The 16,292-nt window shown below is 35.3% G+C and overlaps 2 protein-coding genes across 2 annotated transcripts; both read right to left on the reverse strand.

Moving 5' to 3' along the window:
- Positions 1-4,033: 4,033 nt before the first annotated feature.
- LOC116347642 lies at positions 4,034-4,906 on the reverse strand. The gene is made up of 3 exons (XM_031778331.1): positions 4,722-4,906; positions 4,465-4,655; positions 4,034-4,401 (listed from the first exon to the last, which is right to left on the reverse strand). The coding sequence occupies exons 1-3, from the start codon at positions 4,750-4,752 to the stop codon at positions 4,135-4,137; spliced, it is 489 nt and encodes a 162-aa protein (XP_031634191.1). The 5' UTR covers positions 4,753-4,906; the 3' UTR covers positions 4,034-4,134.
- Positions 4,815-5,563, reverse strand: LOC116347519. The gene is made up of 3 exons (XM_031778114.1): positions 5,404-5,563; positions 5,211-5,340; positions 4,815-5,149 (listed from the first exon to the last, which is right to left on the reverse strand). The coding sequence occupies exons 1-3, from the start codon at positions 5,488-5,490 to the stop codon at positions 4,815-4,817; spliced, it is 552 nt and encodes a 183-aa protein (XP_031633974.1). The 5' UTR covers positions 5,491-5,563.
- Positions 5,564-16,292: the final 10,729 nt, after the last annotated feature.

Consider the following 16,292-nt stretch of genomic DNA (forward strand, 5'->3'; position numbering starts at 1 on the left):
AATCATCTTCTCGGTCGTGTAAAACTTTTTCAAAATGCGATATCCATTTTTCTATGGAGTTTATCCCTTGCAAGTGACAGGGCTTGCTTGTTCCAGACTTTTCATTGTCTGATTGTCCACATGCAAGACCGCCGTGACGTCCCCCGCGACTATTTGTATGACCATCCAATGGAAAAGCACAATACACTTTTAGTCTATTTTCCGGAGATGCAGGCGGAGTTCTTAAATGGGGATAAAGAATGAAACCCGACACATAGCCACAGCATATAGAGGAAAATGGATTTTCTACCCGTAAAAGTGATATCGAAAATGCTTTAGTTGGAATACTCGAGTTTCTTCTGCCCCAAGCATAATTATCTTTATTTTTTTCACTTTTAACGCCACGTAATAAAATTCCAGAACATTCGTATGCTGGTCTTACAAGATCATTTGAGTCTAAACAATTTTTTGATAAATCATTATATCGTGCTTTAAATCTATTTACAAAATCGATGTTCGCTTGATCTTCACAAATCGATTTGGCAATTAATCCAAACAAAATAAATTTGATTATGAACATTTTAACTTTTAGTCTGAATTTCTAATCAATACTAAATTTAATAAAACGAACATCTGGCATATCATAAAAACAACCCATTGATATTTGTCTTTCTTGTGGTTTGACACGTTTTAATAGCGTTAGAACCTATTTTTTCAGTTTTGTTTGTTTTTGACGAGGATAAAGAAGGGAGGGATAAAGAATTTTATATACCTGTATGATATCGTAATAAAGTGAAACGTTAATAATTATTAAAATATAAACTTATATCAATAATCTTTTTAGTAATTTATGACGAAATTCTAACGCTAAGTGTGTTGAGACCTGATTTTAACGTAAAATAAATGTCAGATTCGGTTTTCTCGTGCCAAAAACCCCCCAGTACCAATTTTCTTAGCAATCGAATAAAAACATTGTTTTCCGAAATATCATTCCAAAAGAAAGGTTTCAAGCTGAAAAATCTAAAAAAAAAACTAATTTCTCAAAACGGTTGCCACCATTAAATTTTTCGGGTCCGAATTATGTAAAATCAGTTGTCAAAATGGACCAACAAAGTAAAAACCTAGCACATTACAGTGCATTAGTAAGATATTAAAATATAGGTGGCCGCTTAAGTTCACACTTTTCCCAATTTTCACCAAATAAAAAAATGTTGGTTGTTGGAAAAAAGCCACGCCAGTCATACATTTTTTCGAGAAAAATGACGATTAACTTCGATTTTCATCGATTTTTCCCCATCATCACATATTTGGTCCCTAACAAACGCCTAGTTTTTTTATTTTTTTCATAGACAAATTTTTTTAAGGATCACGTGAAAAAAGTCATGGTCATTTTTCGCCGAAAATGTCACATGTTGGCTTTTTTCCAACAACCAACATTTTTTTATTTGGTGAAAATTGGGAAAAGTGTGAACTTAAGCGGCCACCTATATTTTAATATCTTACTAATGCACTGTAATGTGCTAGGTTTTTACTTTGTTGGTCCATTTTGACAACTGATTTTACATAATTCGGACCCGAAAAATTTAATGGTGGCAACCGTTTTGAGAAATTAGTTTTTTTTTAGATTTTTCAGCTTGAAACCTTTCTTTTGGAATGATATTTCGGAAAACAATGTTTTTATTCGATTGCTAAGAAAATTGGTACTGGGAATATTTTCATGTGCGGACATTTGAGTAGTCATCCGATAAACATTGAATTGGTCTTTGTTGCGATGAAATTATCACCACATGAATTCTTACTTGAATAATTTGCGAAAACTTGTCATTCCATATACAAGCGTTCACGTTTTGACATTCGAAAAGGCCGATAAGACCTAAACAATTCATTAAATAACAACAATACTTCATAATTGCACAAAATCAACTCTGCAAAGAATTCAATTATAAATATGTCAGTTTAACAAACTACCATAACTTATTCGGCAACCAGAGCCGAGAGAAACGGAGAAAAACTAAAAAAATCACAAAGCAACAGAGCGTCAGTGCGTATGCGGATATTTCTATGCTGCCTATTTATATACGAAGCATATATCTAGCCAAAAATGAATCCTTGTTTTTCGGTTGGTAATTCTGTCAAGAAAACATCTCTCAGAGTTGCTCATTAAAATCAAAAAATGTCTAAAACCGATGAAAACCAACATTAATTTAATGAAAATGTGCTGGATTTTGTGGAATTTGGCAACTGTTCAATAATAATTTTAAATGTTCGACATAGTACACATAACAGCGTCCGATTCACTATAGCGCCTGTCTAATTATTTCTTGATTAACCTGTGGAATTCGATTGTAGTAATATCTATATATATGGATATGATAGGGTTTTGTGAAATGTTGGCAGAAGAGTGTTGCAGCACCCATTTAAAATGGTATTTGTGCACTATTTGACAGCGAGCAAATAACGACGAACGATGAAAGAAAACCTTATCGACCAACGAGGTTGTTAACTCCGGAAAAAGTCGTTTGTTCAAGCAAACAACATTTCGTATGCAATAGCGAGCGCAAGCATCACAATTTAAGCATTGGAACATTTGAAAAACCAGAACACACTCACAGTTCGGTTGCACGAGCATGAAACACATTTTTTAAGCACTGCAACAGCAGCGACAAGCTTGGACAACGTTTGTATAACATCATACAGAGCTTGCTGTATCAAAGTATCAAAGTTGTGCGAGCATTGTGGATATAACATCAACCATTTCATATTTACAAAACGCAAATTAGTTTTTTGCTCTGGCACTTGTTCTCTCTCTCTTACCCTCCATCTGTCGTTACTGTTGCTATTGCCGTATTCTCGTTTATACATACACACACTGCGCTTCACTTTATTTATTCTGGCATGTGTATTTTATATTTGTTTTTCGATTTCTTTTTTCTTCTCTCTTCTTTCATGTGAATGTTTTAACATAAAAACTACAAAATGAGAAAGGTACGAAGCGGGTGATTCGTTGCATCTGGCGTACTTCATTGGTTGTTTAAATTATAAACAAATATGGAAAATGGGAATCGCTATTCAAACATTGCGCCGGCAACATACAACACCCGACGACGATTAAATGAAAAGAATCGGCCATTTATCGATAAATCAACAATGCAAATGTCTATTTCCTGATGATTAAAGTTCTTTGTTTAGTTTCGTTTCGTTTCTCAATTTGTGTTGATTCACCAAACAAAAACTTCATCCAGCCAACCAAGATCTTTCGATTGTGATAAAAATAAAATGAACGTTCGCCATGCTTTAGTGTCGGTTGAATTCATTCCCACACCATCATTTTCTTTCTCTATTTTTTGCCACTTTGTGGTTGTCGGTCAAGTCAAATGTAGATATGGTATGCAAAACAGATAGCGAGCACACAGTGAAATTTTATCTTTTGTAAACAAGACAAATATAAATTGACATGGAAAAACTGAATCATCATCGTTAAAGAGAAAGGATTTTGCAAATGGAGTAAACGGGTTGGAAAGAACCTCATATATATATACTCAAAGTCAATCAGCAACAGTGCACAGTTTAACGATAAAATGTAAACGAACTCTGAAAACGAATATAAATCAAAGCGCATGACATTGAATCATGCTCAAGAAATAAAGAGAAAGAGAGATGTGCTTTTGTACAACAATATTGTATATGAGATTTTCAATTTTTGATTTTCCATTATTTTTTGATTTGCTTAAGCAATTCCAATTCTTCAGTATCAACACTGGCCCTGGTGGTATTCGAAAAAATCCTATCAAATCAACTTAAATCATTTATTTGGGCAGTTGCTGTCTTTGACGTTGCCAAAATATGTCGGCAACATTGTGTCATTTTTATTTGGTTTACTATTAGTTTGAGACAGTCTTCTTTGCAAAATCGCTGATTCTGGCTTTATTCGCTTTAAAAAAAAACTTTAATTGAAAGATGGAGAGATCACCAAGACTCAAACATGTCCGACTTTGTCATTTCGTTTTTTCTTTCAAAAAAATTCTAGACATGATTTGATAAAAAAAAACATGGGTTCTTGGGCAACGAAATTTATTGTTTTTGGTTTGAAAAGAGTCATTGCAAATTTGCTGGTTCTATCGCCTGTTGCGCCAATAATTCTGCTTTATCAAAGATTCACTTTTTGACTATTGCAAACGGATCTTTTATTTTGTAAATGGAAATTGCTTTCTTCAATTGCTGTTTGGCTAAACTTATTTCTTTGTTATTCGATATCCAAGAAAATAAAGCTGGTGCGTAGTTCGCCATTTCTTTTTCGATTATTCGATATACTTGATCATAAAATGGAATCGTTGATTTTCCCTTCTGTGGATCTACGTCGTATGCATGTTTGGCAAATTCAATAAAAACTCTTCTCAATCCACTGAATTGTTCAACGTTTTTCTGTCAAATGTCAAATAAAAAATCGTAAAAATTGTGGAATAATAGTGAATAATTGAAACTCACGACATCTTCTAAAAGTCTATTGATCAAATCAGATGAAAGTCGTATTCTATCCTGTGCGGAGAATCCAAGCCAATTAAGCTTAGAATAAACCATAGAGAACATTGTAGTGAGGAATTTGGTCCAATCTTCTCTTGCCGCTTTCATTTTTACCGCGGGACTGGCTTTGGCCATATATGAAGCTTCACCGAAATCTATCTTCACAAATATTAGCGAGGTTAAAAATTGGTCGAAAAGAAAAAGATTCCGCAAAAATTCACCAATGATGAAGCACTGATGTGTACGGAACATCAAATTATCAAGCTTAGTATCTTCATGAAATACACCACGGCTATGTATGTATTTCGATGTTCTCACCTGAAGAATACAATCAAATCTATGTAGAATGCACCAATGAATACAATAGTTCTAATTACAAATTGCTGAAATATAATCAAAAGATCGACTTCATTTGTCGCATTGGTTTTTTCCAGAAAGTTTGATTCGAGTAAAGTAATTGCCATCAACTTGTAATCTTGCCACGTATCATAATAATAAACATTTGGTATTCCATACAACTCTACACTTGGATTTTGAACCGCATTCAAATATTTGTACATTTCGTATTCTGAATCGGCATCACCTTTACGATTTAGCGGTGTAAATTTCATTGCAACCTCCATTTTTGTAGTTGAATTCAATAGAAAACCTAATTTTTTTTAAATATAAATGCAATCAATCTTTCATTTTTTCAATAAATTGAATCGAACCTCTGTACGCAAAACCATTACAACCATAGCCAAGGAAACCGCCTTTCGATGGTTTAAAAATGTTGGGAATAGTTTTGTTATGTTCAGCCCATGAATTTAATGTGTCAGCAAGCGATCCAAGGGCCCCATTCTAGATTTATCGATGCTATTTTAATATGAAAATGGACGGAACAGCATAACCAAGTATACTTACATATGTCAGCAAAAGTACCAAACAGGCAAACAATATTTTTGCTTTCATTTTCAATACTTCAAAGTTAAATGAGAACAAATAACACATGGTAATTACTTATATATTCACCGAATAACAGAAAATTTGAAATCAAACTGAGCAAATAAACGTGTCAAGATGTGCCGAGTGTACACGAAGCGTGAATTCTTCTGATACGGGTAGTAAAAGTCGTATTGACTTTAAAAGAGTTGTTTCGTGAATTATTTATACGGAATTCCAAACTCGCAGTGAAAATCGAATTACGTCAATCCAAATTATAATGTTTGTTTCATACAATGTTGCTAGCTAGCTATCTTTATCAGCTATTGCTATAGGGATATATAAATAGCTGCTATTTAACGCATATCTACGCTCGGATAACAATGGTGTCATTGTTTTGGAATGATTTAAAACATTAAAATTTTCAAACAATGAGACCATTATTATGTCCAGCATACACAGCGTCCAAGCGAAGAGATGCGTTTAATAGCAGCTATTTATATATCCCTATAGCAATAGCTGATATAAATAGCTAGCTAGCAACATTGTATGGTTTCATCACATTCATCAAACAAATAAGATTAAAATTCAAAACAACTGTTCCAAACAACGAGGCTATATTCGTACACATACGTCTTATTATTATGATATAAAATGATATGTTTTACGCAATATCGAAATGTATAGAAGACTTTTAATGACGTCATTTGTTACTTAATAATCAACCCAAGGTACTTTTCCGAAATATTATTCTATCTTGATTGAACAAGAAAAGAAAACTCACAACACAAAAAAATAAGTTTTTTTTTGAGTAGATAAAAATAAGGAGATTACTTTACTTTTTACATCCACCTTAGAAAGAAGCAAACTGAATAATACATGATAATTTTACTTGTAAGATTTTTCGATTGTGACTAAATCATGTTTTTGCTTCGGTTGAATTCATTCTCCCATTATGGAAGTCTCCCTTTTTGGCACTTTGTGATCTATTGTACACAAGAAAATTGATACGGAAAAACCGAATCATCATCAATAGACAAAAAGAAAGCAAATAGCGAAACGATTTAGAAAGAACATCATACACTCAAAAGCAATTGGTCAAAGTGCACTATTTAACGTTAAAATGTAAACGAATGTCAAGCGCATGGCATTGAATCATGTCCGAGAAATAGAGAGAAATTACTTTTGCATAGTAATACGATACATGAGATTGTATACCTTTGTCGAGTTGCATTTTCTGTAATAGTATTCTTCTTGTTGAGCATCGGGTCTGGTATTCGAAAAAAGCTTATCAAATGAATCAACATAAATCATTTATTTGGGCAGTTGACGTCTTTGACATTGTCAAAATATGTCTGCAACATTGTGTCATTTATTTTTGCTCTTCATTTTCGTCTCACCTGAAAGTCGATTGAGAATATACCTTATTCGCATCTCTTGCCGAACAAAATTAAACCGAAAAAATACGTCATTTGTCTTTCGTGATACCCGTAATATTTTTCGGAAGTTTGAAATTGTAATTCGTCAAGATTGATTGTCATTTCTCGACCGATTTTTCGGGACCGATGTGTCCCTCGTCTTTCGTTTTCAGTTCACATTTAGATTACTGTCAATCAATTTGTATGCCAGACGAACCAATGAAATATTTGTCTCGTTCACAAAAGGTCTTAATTACAAGTTCAGTTTATTACTGCAAAAAATGTGGCCCGAAATAGCAAGAGAAAAAGGATGATTCAAGTGCCACAACCGAACGAAAGTTGTTTCGATTTTGTGTGGGTGTAATAAGTAGAAAATCTAGTGAGATTCATGAGAGTTAAATGAAAAAAAAACTCGGTCACAAGTTCCCTTTCTCTCATTTGTTTGAGAGGTTGTCAAGTACAGCGTCATATGGTTATACGTCCACCAGTAAGAACGCATCGGAGCGCAGGTACGATGACACAAATATGTTTCAAGGTAGAAAAATAATGGATCAAATATGAGAGAAGCAAAAAAAAATTTGACTGTGAAAAAAACCATGCCTTGATACTTGAATCAAAATTGGTTTTTGATGAGTGTTTTTCATAACAGTCTAGAGAGTCTGCTACTTGTACCGCACTCTTATAGGATTTCAAGTTTACAATTATTTGCTTCATTTTTTTTCTATCGTCGTTCGCATCATGGTTTGTGCATATTGATATATTGCTTGTTGTTTCTGTTTGCTTATCAAATGGTTAACATTCAAAGTGTTGCGTGTGTAAAAACGTAAACTTTAGCAAGCAGAATGTCATCCAACTAAAGGCGATGGGTGACAATGACGAAGAAGTAAACTTTTACCCCCCCCAACCAAATGAATTTAATTAAATTTTAATTGCATTTGAATGCAAAACAACATATTTTACCATAACTTAACACCACGTTGACGCGCTTAACATCCGCAATGAGTGTCACTACAATATATATGTACGTACATGCAGTGTAAACAACTTTTGCAAAGTTTTTTTTGCACAATTTTTTTCGAGTTTGTTTCGATTTGTGTGCAGTGCACCTGTTTCTTTCAATTTTGACATCCTTTTTCGCAACGCTACCCCAATCCCAGTGATGTACAAGCTGAAGGAACGGCATTCGGTTAGACAATAGTAGTTGCCTATAAATTTACATTATTTCGTCATCCAATCTTTATGAGCACCAAAGTCAATTTGACCAAAGACCCAGAAATAGGTTACCAACCGTGTGTGTGTATATGTGTGTCTGGTTAGAAACCAACGAGAAACAATTTCAACAAATTGGATGTTTTATGAAATCTGAGTGCGAAATGTTGTAGTATTATGCCATCGAAAACAATAAATTGAGCACTTGATGTTTTGCTTTCGAAGCCATAATGTGTTGGCCCTGTCACCGTCGATTGGACTAGTTCATGGTAAATGTACAAAATCAGTAAACACTCGAACGCAGCAAATACACATAACCAACTCCAGCCTTTTTCAAGCATTTTGAGCAATTCAATGGGAATGGGTCATTATTGGGTAGTCTCAAAATGCATTTCAAAGTTTGTAATTCTGGTTTATCTGGTACAAAACACACATACACATCCACATCCACACGTATTTTCACATTTAATGGTGAACTATGGTGAAAATGCCAGCATCACGAATGACACTGCATCATTCTTTGCGAATGTGTGAATGTGAACAGAAAAATGCATCAAATTTATGTATTGATTTGCGTTGCATTCAATCAAATAGAATCTCTTGCCTCATCCCAACTGTTCGTTTCCCTATGCTCGTTTGATCTCTGTCTCTTTTTGCTGTTTGGGTGCATGTTTATCGTTCTGGTTGCAGATTTGCTGTCATTAAAAGCAAATCGAAAACGAAATCGGCTTGAGGGTCGTTAATGGACTGACATCCACTTCTCGTTGCTGGCGGATGTTAGATGGATAGGACATGATGTTTTTAGTTGAAGCGTCCGTGCATTTCGTTGCAAATGTTTGCCAGAGATACGACAAGAAGGAGAGATACACAGAGATAGAGAGAGATCCAATATATTGAACGTCGGTTTCGTTGTGGCATGTAATCATATTTCACATGGAAACGCAAACGTGATTTCATTGCAGTAAAATTGATTGTGATACATAAACTAAAGCTCTTCCGCATATTTCATGGTCTGACACTGCAGCCGTCCAACCAAACCAAACGAAGATAGAGAAACGAAAGGTGCTTATACTAAAATGCGCTTGAAAAAAGAAAGATTCGGTGGCATTGCATCCGGCACCCCATCCAATTTACTCCATACTCATGCACACCCATACAGACATGCATACATTATACATTATAAACTATACGGTAGCTCTTAGTTCGATGCTGCTGGCTTTTTGCTGTTGCCAACATCACGGTTCGGTGTGTGTGTTGTTCAGTGCATAAATTATAAATGCACAATATTAAACAAACCGAAAAATCTTTCAAGTCTAACACAATCCAATTTAACATCGGATGCGTAATGTATGGACACATTTTGCTCGTTATAAACTACCAGCCATCGTAGCGTTAAACATTGAAAACGAAGAAAATCCAATAACTTGTATTATCAATGGCAGTGATGTGTATATGCGAGCTTTTGTGGCTTAAGATAGCAAAAAAGGGAGACTAGTAGCCAGCGAAAAGCGATGCAAGAACTGAATGGTCGAACAGAACGGAACCAAACCATTAAAATAGTTGCAGGGATAGTAGATAAATCGAGATTTTTATCGAACTGCAATATGTCGTTTTTCAATCGCATTTCGTTGGACCATGTTCAAAATGCTTGACACCGGAGACATTTCGCTGCTGGCAAAATGCAGCAGTCTATTGCACTGGTCAAGAATATAACGAGCGTCCGCATAAAAGCGTTTCTATCACACATCCATACATATACAACATACATGCACACACTACAGTGTCTTCCTAACAATTTCGTAAGAGGTGTTGTCATTTTTCATTGAAATGGATGGCAATTTTCTGTGTGTCCGTTATTTTGTTCTCTTTCCTTTCCTTCTGTCCCTCTCTTGCAGAGACTGTCTCTTACCAAATATTCAAATATAATGTCGACAGCTCCATAAAACTTATCGCGTGAATGTCGAAAATTTGCATTTTCTCGCTGAAAATTTAATAGGTTCCTAAAGACTTTCGGTTTAATCAGATAAGTGGTAAGTATGTACGATGTACGTGTTTGCTGTGCAATCAACAGAGATAACGATTCCGTGACATAACGAATATTATTATCCACGCTATCTCTATCTCGCTCGCTCTAACATTACATTTTCGGTCCGAAATGCGAAACATTCACCGAACGATTGCGAGAATGTAAAATACGCCGGCAAAAGTGAAAGAGAGTGGCGAACAAAAAAAAAGAGCTCACGGTATAAATAAAACGAAACTGCACTTGGAAATGAGATGCAAATAAATGTAATGAAAATAAACTAAGTGCAATTTCACCACTTCAGCACATGATTACAGCGTATAATGGAAATGTTGGGATTGTTGTGCAAAAGCTTTACCATCACACCACTCATTCATTCTCTCTATCATTCGCCCGTTCTCTTTCTCACTCTTTCTCTTTGCAATCATTTTTCCATGGCTGGGTTAAATGTGTGTCTGTTCACCTAATGCTTTTTCATTGTTGCATTCACTTGGTGCAGGAATAAAAATTCACTTCGCTAACCAAAAGTATGAACACAAAGACAACACAAATAAGGCAATGACACACCGAAAATGCCACGATGAACTGAACCATTGCAAACAAAATGAAAGCGGAGAAAAAGAGACAAGATGTGTGTTTATAGATGAGCTGTAAAGTGCTTGCAATGCTCAACAGAGAAGAATGAAGAAGGAAAAAATACAACGATGAAAATTGAAGATAAAATACACTAGTTTGTTGAGACAAAGCAGCCAATTCGTACTCAAGTGAAAGGAATCTTTAAGTGCAAAATATAAAATATATACGTACAGAGAGATAGAGAGAGAGACAGCCACACTCTTTCATTACAAACGGGCGCATTACAATTTAGAAAGCAAGTAAGAGTACAGCGACCGGTGGCAGCAGCAATACCAACATTTTCCAGCTTGTGGTTTCCTTCATATTCAAATTGTGTGGGAATATTTGTGTTTCTTGCATTCTTGTCGTATTTAAATTGATTTTTCAAGATATATACGCTCCTTTTTGCGGTGCGAAATGCCTTTACTTTTTTTTTTATCCCAACGATCTATTGTTCTCGGGTCTTAAGAATGGACTTTTGTCGGTGTCGAGCATATGGATGCATTTGGCTCAAATGGAAAATGATTCGCAATTCCATTCTTGTGTCGTCATCAAAACACAATCTTGTTTGGTGTGGAAGAAATAATTTAGCGCACAAATGAAACAGCTTACATACGCTTGAATTGGTAGAAAAGTCGACTGACTCATGCAGTCGCATTCATGCAGCAATTTCCTTACAAATTCTCTCCGACCATACATCAATTCCGGGCGTCTTTAAGTTTTAGACATTGTTGTGTTATTACGACTGTTTGGTATGTGTCGACGAACGACTGCTGCAGAGTCAGTCGTAATGATGGTGGATGGTGGATATTGGATGATGGTGATGTGTGTGTGTGTGTGTGTATTTGTTTGTTGTTGGCGCTGCACGAAAAGCCCATAAACATAATGCATAAGAGCACCATTAAAAGGACACATGCACCAAATGGTTTTATACAATGCAACAACCATCTTTCTTTTTTGGCGAAAATACTACGATTCTCTTTCGTTCACTTTGGTCGGCACCGCATTCATTCTCTTTCTCACTTTTCACTTTGGTGTGTATGTGTGACTTTGGTGTATACAAACACTCCGAATGAATTGTATTCAACGACCGTGCGACGTATTCGGAGCATAAACGCAAAATAAATGAGGCTACATAATCTTTTGCTGTGCGAAAAACAATCGCCGACAAAATTGACTGCCGTCATTTTTGCTCTTTTGCCATTTCTCATTTCCCTTGGAGATGCCATACCGACAACCAATGCGCGAATGAGAAGAAAAAAAACAATGAACTAACAAAGAAAACGGTATGATATCCAAACACAAAGAATGCTTGCCGAATGAAAGAAAAATGGGATAATGAAGGAAAAATTTCACCGATTTTCTTTTGTACAAAAGTAACTTGAAATGATGATGTCGTTGTGTGTGTGCTTTTTTTCAATCCCTTCTTTTCCAACGGTATTTGGGTTACAGAAAAGTTATGCAGTTGAATCATTTCTTTTGGTAGAATGAAGAAAAAAAGAAGAAAAAACCTTCTTATGCATTGTGCACAAACGGGAATTCCTTAATTTGAGTTAATCGAAAGGGATGATGTTTACTTTTTTATGTACATGGCATGAAGATGACGAACTAGGCAAATGATTTCTTGCCTTGTGAAATGCCATTGATTTTCTTCTTCTTCTCAATCAATGCATGACTGTGTCGAACAAGATCTGTGACAAGAACTGTACGCCACTTATTCGACTTAAAATTACTTAACTTCGATGACAATTCACAAATGCGTTCCTTTTGCCCTTTGTCTGTGCGTTTGCTTCTCAACTTACTGCTCTAGTTAAATACATGTACGCAAATCAAAGCGGCACAACGACCAAAAGTACACTTTTCGCCTGTACATTTATTTTACGAGCATTGAAAGTGGCGCGCGTGTTTTTTTCTCCTTTGATATATTCTCAATCACAACGTTACGTTCGCGAAGGATATACATCATCATGAGCTAAGTGTTTCTTGAATGACACAACACAAAATCGGAAATATTTTCCCGTTTTTTGCGACTTTGAATGCGATTGATTCGTTACTTCTTACGTTTTCAGCCTTTTTACACCATTCAATGACACTGTCAATGCGAATGCAGTACAACAACAAAAAAAAGTGTCACGACACAAATGAGCGAGACCTACTACCGTTACACATCGATTGAGTGTTTAACACAAAAATGACGATGGTGATGACAGCCGGCGTACAGTTTTGTACATTACATGCATTATTTTGTTGTTGTGCGGAACAGTTGTCACATTTGGAATTTGTTGGGATATGGATTGACTTGTGGTTTAACTGGAACGCAATTTCTGTTGTATCACTTCGTAAAGCCACGATTTACATAATATTTATTTGGTTCAATTGTGTCAAGTGCTTGAAGTTCTCTCTTTTTTTTCATTCATGACAAAAACCCCTTTACCGCATTCCATAGGCGCGCACTTCACTACAAAAATAGCAACCATTTCGACACTTGGAATTGTACGACACATACACATATAAATGGAAGTATTCAACAAGCGGAAACATCACATTAGAATCGTACTTATAAATCGGAAAAGTTATTTATGCTAACAGCATTTTCTTCGTCGGCGGGTTACAGTGTGACAACATTTAGATGTCAGTTATTGTGACGGAAATAAGATGTTTCAAGTAAATCAGCTTCATTTATTTATTTTATTTGCAAAAAATTGACAAAAGCTTGCGAAAGAAAGCTTTGTAGATAACATCGCAGTACAACAACAACAAAAAGATTTACATCGTCAAACCACATTTTGTCTATTTAATTAACATCGTCAATAAATTACTTGGAAAAGATGTGGCAATTTTTCACTTGAATCGTCTCGGTTTCTTTTATGCTTTTAGTTTTGAAATCCGCCACATTTTGAAGTCAAATTGGAGCGATAAAGTTACACTTTATCAACTTGAAATAATGTGCTGACTATGCGAACGACAAAAGAAACCATGCAGCGAAAATTCCATCTTTAGTGGAAAATATAAAATATACTCGAATATATATTGTCGGCGGATTTCCCATCCGACGAGCTCAAAGCTGCACACACACACATACACATTTTTCATTGCTCATTTTTTTTGGTGCAGTGTTCATATTGTTGACGTTAATATTTGAATATTTCAATATGCTGCTTGTATTTTGCTGTAGGTGGCTGCCGATGAAGAAGACGGCGACGGTGGCGATGGTTGAACAGCAATCGGATATGGAGTTACACCATTTACTTTCATTGCATTTCCATAAAGCGTTATTCACGCCACCATATATTTCGTACAACTCTTATCAAATGCACATACATATGATAGCTATAGCCAGGCTATATGCGGGTTTTTTTTCCTTCGAAAATACCATCGTCACACAGCATTATTGGAAGCACAAGCGATTACAACATTTTCATCGTTTTTGTTTTCCGCTTTCTTTTACCGGTATTCTATCTTGCCTTTTCTATTTCCTTTATTCGGTAAAAACCAACAGACGCTTCAACTTAAAAGAGACGAGACGAATAAGCGAGAGAGAGAGAGAGAGAACCTTTACAATTTCTCTATAACGCTGAATATGGGAAATCAAATGAAACAGAAAATCATGAAAACTAATGGCACCGGATTCGCCTTTTGCCATCACAAAAAACGTCACCAGAAACACCGTACCATCACACATGCTTTGGCTTACGAGTAAAAGGGCGCGCGCAAAGGAGAGATGTGAAAACGATCATCTTGCAAGTCGAAATGAATAAATTTTCAACGGCAAAATCCCCAGTGATCAAAGACACAGGTTGATAATGGCGATAAAACGTCGGTCTCATTCGCACGTGAGTATACACCTTCTCTATTTCCTTCTCCATCATACACGGAACAGGATAGAAAGTCATTCCAAAATGAAGCATCGATAAATTCAAAAGTGCTAGATAATATGTAGTGAACATAGTGGCAAAGTTGAACACTTTACTACTCAATCCATGAAAATTGGACGCGTTTGTTATACGTTGCAAATGTTGGTTTTACTTCAAACGCTCGCTTGTCGTAAACTTAATGGCCACACACTGGAGTGTATTTTGTGAGCATTTTATGAATAAAAAATGAAACCATCAAATGCATCTTGGTTATACCCTTTACGATGTAACGTTTATAAAAGATTTGACATGCAGAAAAAAAAACACACACACTCTCTGTACTGCACAAGAGATTTTCTTCAATCGTCAAAGTGAAATAATTAAATTAATCAATTAGCCATGTGAAAGTAGATAGATATATTCTCTTTGAAATAGCAATCCTCTTGCAAATTTACTTTTCCTTCTTTTTTTATTTATTTTTATTTATTCCTTCATCTTATTCATTAATGGAACTCGAGCAATAACCCACAGTTAATAACCTACAGCAGTGAATAAAAGTGGGACAAACACACATGAACATCATGAAAAAGTTTTCTAGAATTATTCCACTGGAGTTATAGTTCCATGATATTGTCGTTGAATATTTCAACTGTTCCTTTTTTTAAATTTTAATTTTGCCCCACTGCCGATCTGAGTAGTCAGCTGTTCGTTTGAAATGTTGAATTATTTTTTCCGGCTTAAAAACTGGGTTAAAATATTAGTGTTGCTACTTTTTATGTGAATGAAACTGGTATATTGTTGCTGAAAATTTACTATGCTCTTTTTTTGGGGGCGGTAAAACTTTTAATCAAAATATACGAGTGAGTGTGTGAGAGAGAAAGCAAATAAAATAAACAAGAATGTAATAATTTTCATTTCTGCATATGCATATTGAAAAAGAATGGTATTTGTATTTTTTGGGCTCTATGGAAAAACTTCGTCAATAAAATAATGTCATTTTGATTGTGACGTGTGTGTATGCTTTGTTTGCCGTAAAACGCAAAAAGTTAATTTAAGAAATTTCTCATTTAATTTCTCTTTGTTGGCATCATGTGGTAAACCAATCATAATATTCTCTTTGCCAGAGATGTACATTATTTTCAGCATTGGTTTATTCGGCATTACATTTTGCTGCACTCGGTTCGAATTTTTTTTTACATCAAAAGAGATACCGCAGTTGAGCTTTTTGAAATCAACTCTTTATGCATGTACGCATTACTATCGTTATTTGAAATCAAAAATTCATTAGAAAGCGGGTACATACATTTGGTTATTATCATCACCATATATTTTCTGCATATGAAATTTATTTCGTTTCGGCCAGTGTTTGTATAGTAATCATTTAACCAGCATATAATCATGGTTGGCTATGGAGTTGGCTCGAAGTTGAAAAACAAAACCAAAAGCTGTAAAACCATTGGTTTGGTTTCGCTTGACTCGGCTGTACAGCAAGCGAGACTTGCATTCGCCTGAGACGTACCGAATGAAATATAAAAAAAAGAAAATATGCTTTTTGAAAGAACTAGTGAATATAGAATAAAATCCACATTGTTTGGTTCATGGATAATGACTTGTTGGTGTGCGGTGGCTACATGTTCGGCTCACAACGAGTAAATGGAAAATGGTTATCAAATCTCTATCCAAGTGCAATTCGTTGCTGGTTGGGGTTTTTTCCTCTTTCTCTTTGTTCGTTTTTTTTTCTTCTTCATTCTT

Source organism: Contarinia nasturtii, unplaced genomic scaffold, assembly GCF_009176525.2.
Source record: "Contarinia nasturtii isolate CC-2019 unplaced genomic scaffold, AAFC_CNas_1.1 Cnas_scaffold_1964, whole genome shotgun sequence".
Taxonomy (NCBI): Eukaryota; Metazoa; Arthropoda; class Insecta; order Diptera; family Cecidomyiidae; genus Contarinia; species Contarinia nasturtii.

Excerpts from the sequence above, each read along its gene's own strand:
- LOC116347519 (XM_031778114.1), bottom strand. The coding sequence starts at position 5,490 with ATGTGTTATTTGTTCTCATTTAACTTTGAAGTATTGAAAATGAAAGCA. Across the intron at positions 5,341-5,403 it reads TGGTACTTTTGCTGACATAT|AATGGGGCCCTTGGATCGCT; the intron begins GTAAGTATACTT and ends CGATAAATCTAG. Across the intron at positions 5,150-5,210 it reads TAATGGTTTTGCGTACAGAG|GTTTTCTATTGAATTCAACT; the intron begins GTTCGATTCAAT and ends AAAAAAAATTAG.
- LOC116347642 (XM_031778331.1), bottom strand. The coding sequence starts at position 4,752 with ATGTTCCGTACACATCAGTGCTTCATCATTG. Across the intron at positions 4,656-4,721 it reads ACATCAGTGCTTCATCATTG|ATTTCGGTGAAGCTTCATAT; the intron begins GTGAATTTTTGC and ends TTGTGAAGATAG. Across the intron at positions 4,402-4,464 it reads ATAGACTTTTAGAAGATGTC|AAAAACGTTGAACAATTCAG; the intron begins GTGAGTTTCAAT and ends GACATTTGACAG.